At 35.1% G+C, this 12,076-nt stretch overlaps 1 protein-coding gene across 1 annotated transcript in view; it reads left to right on the top strand.

Annotated features, from left to right (window-relative positions):
• The window catches only part of ANAPC1 (Anaphase-promoting complex subunit 1), a 53,231-nt gene that overhangs the window by 38,168 nt on the left and 2,987 nt on the right, over positions 1-12,076 (top strand). Inside the window, exons 21-31 of the mRNA XM_051208471.1 lie at positions 320-901; positions 1,013-1,629; positions 2,637-2,727; positions 4,052-4,539; positions 6,395-6,481; positions 8,663-8,780; positions 9,013-9,084; positions 10,071-10,147; positions 10,232-10,310; positions 11,030-11,246; positions 11,649-11,804. Of these exons, the coding sequence (XP_051074802.1) occupies positions 320-901; positions 1,013-1,629; positions 2,637-2,727; positions 4,052-4,539; positions 6,395-6,481; positions 8,663-8,780; positions 9,013-9,084; positions 10,071-10,147; positions 10,232-10,310; positions 11,030-11,246; positions 11,649-11,804 (2,584 nt within the window). The remainder of the gene's footprint in view (positions 1-319; positions 902-1,012; positions 1,630-2,636; positions 2,728-4,051; positions 4,540-6,394; positions 6,482-8,662; positions 8,781-9,012; positions 9,085-10,070; positions 10,148-10,231; positions 10,311-11,029; positions 11,247-11,648; positions 11,805-12,076) is intronic.

Genomic DNA, 12,076 nt, shown 5'->3' with positions numbered 1-12,076 from the left:
ACAAATTTCTTTGTATTTTAAGATCTGTTGCATAGTGATCATCTGAGCCTATAGTAGTAAGCTTTATTTTCTGATCAGATAAGGTCTGATAGTGGCTTTGGAAATAGTAGCGTTGTTAAGAATTTTTGGTGATCTTGCTCTCACCTAACATATCAATCCTCACAAAATTGAAAAGCCAACCTAATGTATTATATAGGATTCATCTTTCAGGTTTAAATGACCAAAGTTTAGCTTCCAATAAGGTTGTTACGCCTGCTCGTCATATAGTAATTTTTTTAGTTTTACTGAATGATTTGCTTTTTGTGTATATTATTCACAGAGAGGCGATACACCATGTGGTTTGTCCGATCTACAATGGGCGGAGAAATTACGTGCGTATATGACTTCGGGACCAAGGAGTACGAATTCAGCTGTTGCAGAGAATCAACAATTCACCGTGCACTTCTCATGTGATCTGCATGAAAGATGTTTACCTATTCAGCGCGTGAAAGGGAGAGGTGCTCCCCATCGACTAGTAGACCATTCAAGACGACCTCATCAGACGAGTGTTGAACCTGTTAGTCCTCAAAATAATTTATCAGATTCTTCTACAAGAGGTGCTTCTCTCTCTTTAAGTGCCTTTCGAACTCCCAGCTTACTGCTGCACAGTGATTACTCAACGGAACCTTTAGTTGATCCAGAGCGATTTCTAACCAATGACCATTTACATAATTCAATGGATGTCAGAGGAATCTCTTCATCCAGTCGACAACCTTCATCTCGTCGTCGCAGTTTATCTAATACTGGTCCTGCGACATCTCCAACTCTAACAAATGGCCCTAATAGAATTTCATCTACTGTTTCTGACCTTGCTGGTCGTTTGGACGAATGTTCAACTAAAACAATATGGAAAAATCCTCAGGTATAATCCACAACTACTGTTTGTGTGTTAATTTTGGCTCAAATCTTACATTTTAACATTCTCTCCATCTCCACTTTGTTATTTTTTCTTTTGACCAAATTTTTGTTTCAGATAAGGGACCTTCACTGCTACAACGCAGATGTTAGCGCCCCTGGTGCTATGATGGCTCTTGGAATGGCTTATTTGGGTAGTGGTAATTCCACCGTCAGTAGTTGGCTCCTTCCACCATCTTCTTTACGCCAGTTGGAGCTTATTCGACCCGACTTGCTCTTGTTCCAAGCGCTTGCCTATGGTCTTGTTAACTGGAATTCCATAGAACCAACTCAAGAATGGATAGATTCTTACATACCGGAACAATTGTTTGAAAGGCTTAGCGAGTCCATCAAACCAAGACCAAAGTTACATTCACCGAGCGTCTCAGATATTCGTGCTAGATTGGGGCAGGCTGATTTATCCAGTGAAGATGATGTTGAAAATCGATGTCCAGATCAAATATTTACTGATTCTTTATACCATGCATATGGACGTTCTCCATATAATAGAGGCCGTCGAAGTACATTAAATAATGTTCGTGGTCGACCTGTTCGACGGTCAAGGAGATATGATATAAGACAATGGTCTGAAGAGGAATCTAGTGTCAACAATATCAAAGCCGTCCCTGGAAAAAGCGAGTGGTTCGATCAATTTGGATTGCAAAACAAAGATTCTGTGGATATTGAAGCCATAAGGTGAGTATATATTATTATTGATATTCACTATGAAAGCATAATTTTATTGATTTATCGATCCTCTTTTAACGTTCACTTTATATTTACAGAATAGATGCGTGTTATCGACGTCGAATAAATGAATTCTGAACTTTCTAACTATAAACATGTGTAACAAAACAAATATGAAAATAGTTTATTCTTGAGATAATACAGAAAGTTCACACTCAGCAATCTTAACGGATTTGGAGTGGCATGTATGTATGAACATCTAAATCTGATTCTTTCGTTTCTTATCTCGCTCCTCAACTTCCCATACTCTACAACTTTTTTGTATTTATTCACAAACATTGGGCTTAGAAAATAGCTCAATTGGCATGCGAAAACTAAAATAGTATGTTATAGCTTTGATGTTTCTATCCTATATTTAGTCAAACAACATGCTTCACTAGATTTACTGTAAGTATTTCAGCAGACGTCTATGTATTATTTTTGTAAAACGTACACACAAACGAGCCAACCATATTGATTCACTTTGATGGCCTGCCCCTTCAGTAAACTTTCAAGCATACCCAAAGACTTAAAGGGTATTTATTTGGTTAGGTCTCCGTACTCAATTAATTTTTTCGGCTGATAAATTCAGCACTCACATTTGGAATTTGGGTCAGGCAAAAGTTCTGACCGGTTTTAATTATTAATTTATTCAGCAATGTTGTTCTTCCTGCTAATGATCAAAATTAACCATGAAGTGAATATTGTTTTGTTAAGGTCACTTATGAAGCTAAATTATCATGAACCATCATGGAGTCAGACAAACGATCAGTTATAGATGGTGTTCAGATTTTCAAGTCATTATGCGTTCTTTATATGTATATAATACTGGCGCATCACAGTTTTTAATATAAGAACTTGAGATTTATTATCATTATTGCCTCAATTATTTACCTTAACTTTAATTGGTTGGTGCGACGTAAAAGTTTTACTTTATTATTTACTTGCTTCATTCTTCTGGTTCTTCTTTATTTCAGTTTGGCTTATTTAAACATCCTAGTTGGATGTGCTCTAGCTATGGGTTTGCGTTACGCTGGGACATCGAATTCAAATGCAGCTAATACACTAGTAATATTTTTGATGAATTTACTAATAATAATAACAATAATAATAATAATAATATTTTTTTGTATTTTGTAACACTTTTACGGCTATACGATATTTATAATCTGCACCAGCCAAATAACCTGTGTGGCATTGTAATATTGATGGGCTACTACCACAAGTAGTTTCCATTAACAGTCTTATTTGTTCGTTGATTAGATCTAATTGATTGAAACTATCTTATTATCTGCTACATCTTAATTATCCTGATCATTTACAGTTCATAAGTACTGTGGCATTGGACTGTGATATCTTTTAGGTTACCTCGATGTTGTTACCGTATTTTGATTATTATTGAACCTTTTTTGTGCTTACCACCTAATACTAGTTCTCTGAAATAAAAAAATAAGTAAGCTTTAAGGTTTTGCTTGCATGTAATTGTCGTAATTAGTTTGTAGATGGACATAACTCCAAATCAGTCACAGTGACAAGGATAAATTCGTCATTCTCTTTCTCTTCCGTCTCGGGTCTTAGTATTATTTCATACTTTTTATTCCCCTACATGACTCCTTCATTTCAAACCAAATTCTTCATGTTTAATCTTACTTTCATTGGTAATAATATCGTTTCGACTCGTTTGTCACTCATCCTAATATTTCTATATGCCGTGTGGTAACTTGAAGTGTTGCAGATCTATTTAGGTCCTACATTGAGTATGACTGATTGCCTCACAAGTGATCTAATGTAATATTCAAATATCGGTAATTATATTTATTTTACTCTACTGAATAGACAATATTCTTACAGATATCTTTGTCTCATCTCCGTTGTCTGTAGTTAGTTTGTCAGCTTTTAATTAGATTACTTGATGTGTCGAATGATTTCTTGCTACCAATGTTTCGGAGGCAACTAAGTTATCTTTTTTTGTCTGAAAGATCCGGTTTTTAGCAAGTGAATTCAAGTTCATAGTTTTCTACATTTTTCGTTGTGAAAGATTATCACGAAGATTAATTTTATTTATGCTTTCTATGTTTTAATAATATAACAAATGGTTCTATGTTAAAAAGGTTTACATTATCTATTCTCTTGTTTACTACCATGTACAATAGCTATGTTTTAATTCCTTTGTTCCCTGACGTTGTAAACTGTGTTGAAAACCAAACTTATAAGATACTTTGTTGCAAAACCATAATGATCGATTTAGGAACCCTTTCGTTCAAAATGATATCATTCGATCATTATGAGTTTTTTGGTATCCATAACACATGTGTTCATAGACACTTATTAGCTTCAGTTGTCTTGGGTTGTAAACCAGTGTAATGAGTTCTCTTTATTTATTACATTCTAGTATTCTCTTGCAAGAAGTCTTTTAAACGATACTTGGTGGCCTCCATCATATTTTGCCGTTAAATCACCGTCTCAAAATAAGCAATGTGATTCAGAACAAATAAAGACATCTTTACCAAAGTCCACGTTATTTCAAAGTGCAGCTCAGTGTCTCTTAGCTCTCGCTATGATACTTGCTGGCTCTGGCAATCTGACTGTTCTTAAAATAGTTCGGCAACTGCGAGCCATCCATCTATTCAATTCTAAACCGGATACTTTGAGTTCTGGACCAATTAACAACACTGCATCAGACTCACTCTATCATACTGTTACAGCTGCCGCAGCTCGTGCTGCTGCAACCACGCAAACCGTTTCCACTAGCTCAACAGGAGCGTCTGTTAGTGGTCCCGTATCTGTAGCGTCGGTATTTGGTGCTGCTCTTGGTCCAAGTTACGGATTACAAATGCTTCTCGCTAACACCGTTGGTTTGTTATTTCTTGGCGGTGGACGGTATGTAAACCATTCCTAGCCGTTTTTATTTTATTTTCACGTATTGAAACTTAGCATTTAAAAAAATAAGTTAGTCTTTTAGTAGTGTTGAAGTTCTCATGACTGAGTTGTTTCCTTACATTGGACTATTCCTCATCTTCGTCCGTGTATCTCTCAACAACTTACGAATTAATATAACTTGCTTGTATACGGCTATTGAAAACCAAATCGTTACAAACTGAGTTTTTAGTTATATGCTAGTTAAAAAGGTTAGAATCAATTCCTTAACTTTTCAATATGGTCTTTCAGTTTGTTGTATTGATCAATAAGACTTCATTTGAAAGAAGTGTATTTTAATAAACACACGAACTGAATGAATAATATTCTGTTCAACACATTTTCATCAGTTCCCAAATTAATATTACAAAGAGAATAGCCAAGTGTGAGGCAGGTAAATGTTTTAAAATTGTAGCTCAATATTGTGAGTTGATTTGATTTAGACATGTCCTAGCTCAGCGGTTTAGAGGTAAGCGTTCGTACATGAGACCGAAAGTTCCTTTCCATCTCCTTTCAACCAATTCGTATAATGTATTCTTTTGAGTGTAACACTCATCGAAGAATCTACGTACCTAGCTGTGCAGAAGCAGGTGATGAACTAAGTTGTCAAGTGTGAGAGCTTATGCTTTAGGTTGTTGATGAGCATTTGTCGGTTAGCGTTTACTAAACGTAAGGTTGCTCGGAAGAGCGTTCTTTTGATAGAGTTAGAAATCCTGTTCTTCAAGATGTCTGCGGCTTTCCATGTTTGAAATTGATGTTTATGAAGAGGGTTTTCTGTGGTGCGGAGCGTATTTGTACTTTTAGAGGTTTAAACTGTATGTCCTTGTAGACCAGCCTGGGTGGATACTCGTTTTCAAACCTGATAGATTTCGGCAGATGATCTATGTTGACTGTATGACTTGTTTTAGCTTAATGGACTGGGATGGAGGTGTTGACTATTTTTTTAAAACTCGTTTATGACCTAGTCGTACTGGAATTATTTCACAAGCACAGGAAAGTAAATTCCTAATGCAACTTGCTCTGTGTTAGCAGTTGAATTGTTAGCGACGAAGAGGTCGCTATTATGGACAATCTGTCCTTCGATCTTAATGTCATCACTGGATGTGTGGATAGCATTTGTAGTTTCCCTGCGTTGAACATTCTCTGGATTATCCCACGCAACGTAAGCATTAACATTTCGCTGTGTGCACCATCCCTAACTGGTGTTTGTATAAACAGCGATATTTTGTTAACCATATGAACTCTATTTTGTCTTTATTTCGTAGCTAAGTAAATACCTTTTTGTAAATTTCATTGAGTATCCATTTTACTAATCAATTGTTTCTAAGGTTTCCATCCTGTTAATTTTCTGTTTTACTATTGTTGACTTTTACGTCTTATGGTAGTATGAAAGTAGAGAGTTAGACTATCATGCCGCATTTTGTTTCATAACTCGTAGTAGTAATAAAAATAATATTTGCAATAATAATTCTAATACTAATAATGGTAATAGTGATAATTATTATTACTATTCTCGTTAATGCCTTACAAGTAAAGTTATAACGTGTTATTAATTTAACTATCTCATAGTCTTTACGTGCTACCATTTCCATTCATTAACATTTTTCAAAGCAAATAAGCGCGTATGTATGTGTTGGTGTGTTTACCCTTGATAGTTAGCTTATGTGAGAAAACTGGTATGCATTTAATTAATCTGCACATTTGCCACTACGAATAATATCATTTATAACAGCTAAAGCTAGAATTTAGTTTTACATGCATAGGTTTTTAGAACATATTTTAAAAAAAATATTCATTTGTGTTTTTATTATATTTTCAGATTAACGCTAGCAAATACACCGGAAGCTGCTGCAATGCTGATTATATCCTTTTTCCCTCTTCTTCCTACATTCGCTGGTGATAATTGGTAAGCTGATCATACTTGTATAGTTTTACCTAAATAGCTTTCGACCCCCTACAAATCATCTTATAAAGTTACACTTGATTTGGATGATCTTTATGTATGCACTTTGACAGGATTTAAGAAATATGTATATAAAAAATTTAATCAATTGTTTTTCCTACTGTTGCACTACTTGTAGTATTGCTAACCCTCACATTTAAATCTTTCTGAAAGCCAGGCATATATATAACGAAACTGGAGCCAAAAACAAGCTTCAAACACGTGACGAATAAAAAAACCCAGTTAGTAATGGTAGCTTTCTCTGTTGTCGTTGCTAGCTCTTCCATGTATTTCTGTTTGTCAGCTCTAATGCTGTTCTCCGCTTGCTTGTTTACTTCTGTGCATTCAGCTTGTGCTTTGACTTTCTCTGTTGTTGGTAATTACTGTCTCCTTGTTCTTCATTTCTTGAATCATAGCGAGTTTCCATGGAGATCCATTCCTTATGATGATACTTCTCGCGGCTCAGCACCTCATGAAACGTTGAAGTTAGGGCTTCTTTGATACCTTTCCAGTTGTCCTTCATCGTAGTTTCTTCTTCTTTCAGTAGATCCTGTAAGGCTTGGAAGGTATTGTTGAGAGTTATCTTGAATTCGTTTACTTTGTCAGTATGTCGAAGGAAGGCTTTATTGAACCTTTGTAATGCTGTTTCCCCAGTTTTCCACTGATTCTCCAACTTATGTTTCATTTTGGCAAACACCAGGTGGTGATCTGAAGTGATGTCAACTCTTCTCCTAGTTCTCACATCTTCCACTAACCTTCTGAAAGTTTTGGTGGTGCAAATATGATCTATCTGGTTCTCCGTGATGTGATTCTGTGAGACCCATGTAGCTTTGTGTATGCATTTGTGGGAGGATATTGCACCGCCTATAACCAATTTGTTGAAGGCATATAGATTTGCAAATCTCTCACCATTTTCATTCCTGCCAAAATGTATCTACTCATTTCCGTAGCTGTTTGACTGGTCCTCCCGGTTTAACCTAGTTAGCGTTTTTATAGCAATGTTGTTATCTACGGGATGGGGTTGCCGACCTCATGCCCAACCCTCCTTCTTTGTGTGTGCATGGGACTGACAGTAACTCCGGAAGAACTACGGTCGCAGTCAAGTTGTATATATAGTTAAATTGAAAACACAACCGCGAAGAACTTGCTCTAGTACACATTACCTATTACGTCTCCTCAAGGTCCTACCATGCCAGATTGATCGGTTGAAGAGCAGTAAGACTAAAAACAGCAAACACAAGATACGAGGGTGAAGTCGGCCTACTGACTGTACAGAGGTGTGACGGCAGTAAGTCGTTTCCTTCAGACAACCAGCATGACAGCGATATTACCTTCCCACAAGGAAGGCTGGGGTTAGAAAATGCACACCTCATCTTATCCTATGGGTTATCGTCTCCAGCTATAAGGTCCTAACAAGTTCGAAGCTAATACGAAAACTACTCACAAAACAGTCGTGTGTGACCGGCCTGAAGCAGTTGTCCCTTCGGCACTGCGGTCACGCTCAGGTCACTAAGAGCACCTCTCATCCAATTTCATTTTCAGGTACCTCTAGAAGAACCCTTCCACGGTGTGGGCAGCCACCCTCATGCCTCTGACGGCACTCAAGACTGACTGACAGTTGTTCATTAATGGATTGTAACAAAACCTTGGGCTGGCTAAAATGACATCTACACATGTCATCCTCAATATACTCAACCTATAACAGGAACAAAAACCTTTAAAAATGAAAATACTCTATCTACCTAAATAAATAACCCCTTAAATGTACTAAACAAATGTCCTTATCTAGGGTGCAAAAACTTAAACATTACATTCGTAGTTATAGTTGTGTTTTTTTGATAAATATGTGAGTCTATAGAAGAATAAAAGAGATCACATTATAAATACCGAAAGGAAGTTGCCTAATTATCAGTGAATTATTTTCATTCTCCCATTCTTCTCTAACTCCCTTGATCACTATGCAACCTTTCGATATTAGAAACCTGACATAACTTTGTTATGCAATCACTTTTGTTCTTCTATAGACTTATATGTTTATCAAGCCACTATACATACGAGTTTACAGCTTAAGTAAATGACTTCATTGAAGAGTAAATTTTAGGTTGATTACAGAGGTGATTTTCTGGAAATGTTATTCTTTTTTAGGTACCATTTACAAGCTCTTCGTCATTTTTATGCTCTCGCTACCATACCTCGACGCGTTTGTGCTGTAGATGTTGATACTGGTCGTGTTGTTCTGTCTAATTTTGAGGCCAAACTACGTGTAAGTCTTTCTTAGTAGACCTTTACGTTATCTTTCGATGTGTATTTGTTTTTCATGTCCACCTGTCTTAGAGTTAGTTGGCACTGTTTTACAAAAAAAATTATGTAGTTAGTAGTCAGTCTAAATCAAGGTCTAGACTTAAAATGCAATTGTTTTACACTGTGCTTTCGTACACGTATATTATTTTGTATCTATCAAACATCAAGTCAATTTGTCTTTATTATACTTGCAGGAATCCAATGTTATAGTTTCATCAAACGATACTTTTGTCTTCCCATCTGATGTATTAGAAAACATAGCTTGGGTAAGTCAAAACAGTAGATCAGTTTTTATTATCAGTCTTCTTATTCGAATAACTGTCTACTTGAGATAAAAAACGGATTCCAGAAAGTTCATTACTATGTATTTTTCAATATTTGAGTTGAAATTTCCTTGATTTCTTCAAACTTACTGAATAAATCCAATTTTTATAACGAGATTCCAACCGATCACAGTATTTTTTAAGCTAGTGAGCATTTTTGGAAAACGAACCGCTTAGATGTGAAGCTTTGTAGCGTAAAACATAGGAGTGCTTGATCCACAGGACAGAATGGGACTATTTCGATCAGTGTGGAAGTGTTTATCATCAATTAGCATGCCACTAAGCTGTGAACTCACTGTTTTGCGATTATTTTCAGCAAAGTATCATTGTCATGATTTTTATCAGAGATGCCCAATATTTCTTTTATTCACATATGTTATTCCACCTTTCAAGCATAAATTTCCTGTATTCGGATCTTATGTGCTAGGTAAATCTGTCACAAAGAAAGAAGGATAGAAATACATTAGCTTCCAAAACTATTCAGTATAATATCTTATTCATTTACTATACGGAATTATTATAGTTTATGGCCTAATATGATTTTAATTAGTAAACCTACTTATGTGATTGAATATTAATCTTCATATTACAGATGACCTGTCCGACTTATACGGTCAAACCAAAGTATATATTAACACTCGCTAACGTGACTGGTATATTATTCAATGTTCCTTTTGTTCTTCTGCACAGCTCAGTCATAAATATTATTTAGGGTATTGTTTTAGAGATGTTGGTGACTAATTAGACCAATACGAAATTCGTTGACGTCTAACTGTTGGAGCATTCTCGTCTTCACTTTTGTGTAATGGGATTATTGGTCGTATACTTCTGGAAATCGTTTTGTGGCAGATTTCAAATAGTCAGTTTTACTTTGGACCTATGATTTCTTCAAATGTTAATTGATTATTGGGATGTTTTCATTATTTCAGCTTGAAATCAATCATAATTCCGACAAATATTGGCCTACTGTTTTTTATCATGGGACGAATAATTGGGATATGTTTAGGTAAGAATTCGTCTCTTTGTAAGTAAATGTTAAGTTAGTATGTACTCGCTATACATTATTTTTGCTTTCTTATTTTCGTTACAGAATGACATTTTATAAAGCTGGCTATATTTTTGTTAAACAACGAGATGAAGGAGAAGAGTTGAACGTCCTGCAATCATGGGTAACTGATCAACATTCTTTCTAGTCATATGTATAAAATACTAAGTTTAGATTTTGAATGACTGATGTAACTTATCGTTAACAGTATATGAGTTTGTTAGAGATGAGCACTTGTTAAGAGATTGAGAGTTGAAATTTAGTACATTGTCGTTGCTATCAGGTGTTGTCGAAGGTATACTAACCGGTTATTTAATCTTCCGCAACCTATTAAACTCAAGCTCAATTTGACAAAACTTTAGTGTCATTTTCCATTAGGTTGGATTGGTAGTCTTGGTAAAATTAGTTGAAATTAGTCAGACATTGTAACTGTTTATGTTTATATGAAACTCAATTTTGAGTTGTTTATGTGCTGTACTTGAACTGCTGAAATTCAGGGACTATATAACTACGAATTGAAGTCGATCATGCGCTCATTACTAATTTGCTTCTTCATATCCTAGAATACAAAATCGAACTGGTAATTTGTAGTAACAAATTTTGAACATCTTACGTTGGTTTGCCTTCAACGTGATTGCTTTAAATTATTCCTACCGTTTTACTTTCTTTTTTGATTATATGGTCGATTATGAAAACCGAAACTGATACACCTACCTGTGGTTTTACTTTTTTTTCATTTGTCAGGTCTCCACCTGACATTGTGAGATACTGGTTATAGTTTGAAACGATTGTCAATGGGAATGAAAGTATTAATTAATGATTTTATTCTTTTTCTATTTAAAGCTCGAAGAATGTTTGAAACAGTGGTTGGATTTATGCATATTGAAACAATTAAAGCTGTTAGTCGCTTTCTTGAAACGGTTTTCATCAACAAACAAGTTGACTATATCGAATGGTCATGAACGTACTGGAAATTCATCTCGATTGTTGTCATCATGCTCTGATTTGGGACGTCTTTTAGCTGCGCGGGTTACTCAACACTTTATAAAACATAAAGATGGTAAACACTGCTTATATTTATATAATTTGCATATAACTTAATTGATGACATTTCTCATTGATGAAAATACTTGTCTTTCAATTAATTATTGTGCATTTTGTCCTATTTATTATGGTTTTAAAAACTGAATATTATCATTAATCCTCTATACACAAGTTTGCATATTACAATATCATTAATGTTTCTAACTGAATGGACTATTACAAATTTTTACTTATTCAACTTGAGCGCTCCTTGCGACAAAAGAAACTTATGACTTTTTAAAACTTTATTTCCGCTTAAAACTTAACAAACATTTATAATGTAGTTTGTGTCACTACACAGTTTACTTCGGGTAAACTAAGAGCATGTTAAAAGTGATCATGGAAACTTGTTGATTTAAATTTCATTTTCTCATTCTAGAGCTCTCCGTTGGTTTGAAGAATTACTACTTTGATGTATCCAATGTTACAACTACTGCTAATCAGCATAACACATTCCAATCCAGACTAGTGAAGGCATTCCGAATGTGGTTCAGTTTACCTGACCATACTATTCTGTTACCTCATCTACCTAAAGGTTAGTACATTAATTTGACTTCCAGTATTTTGCCTCGTTGTTATCGATTATTAATAACAATGATTAGGTTAATTTTATGCACAAGAAGAGGAATTTGTGTTTCTTCGACTCATTGAAACTACCTATTGATCAGACATATTTCAGTGTTTCTTTGTCTATTTATATAACCCTTGAATCAAACAAATTGGTTTGATCGAATACAAATATACCCCATTTTATTGTAACTCACCCCCCAAAAAAATAATGTACGGAGTTATTGGCTGGCAGTAATT

The sequence above is a fragment of the Schistosoma haematobium genome, chromosome 1 (genome assembly GCF_000699445.3).
Source record: "Schistosoma haematobium chromosome 1, whole genome shotgun sequence".
Lineage (NCBI taxonomy): Eukaryota > Metazoa > Platyhelminthes > Trematoda > Strigeidida > Schistosomatidae > Schistosoma > Schistosoma haematobium.
Note: the sequence above shows the minus strand (reverse complement) of the source record. Positions and strands in the feature narration are given on the sequence as shown.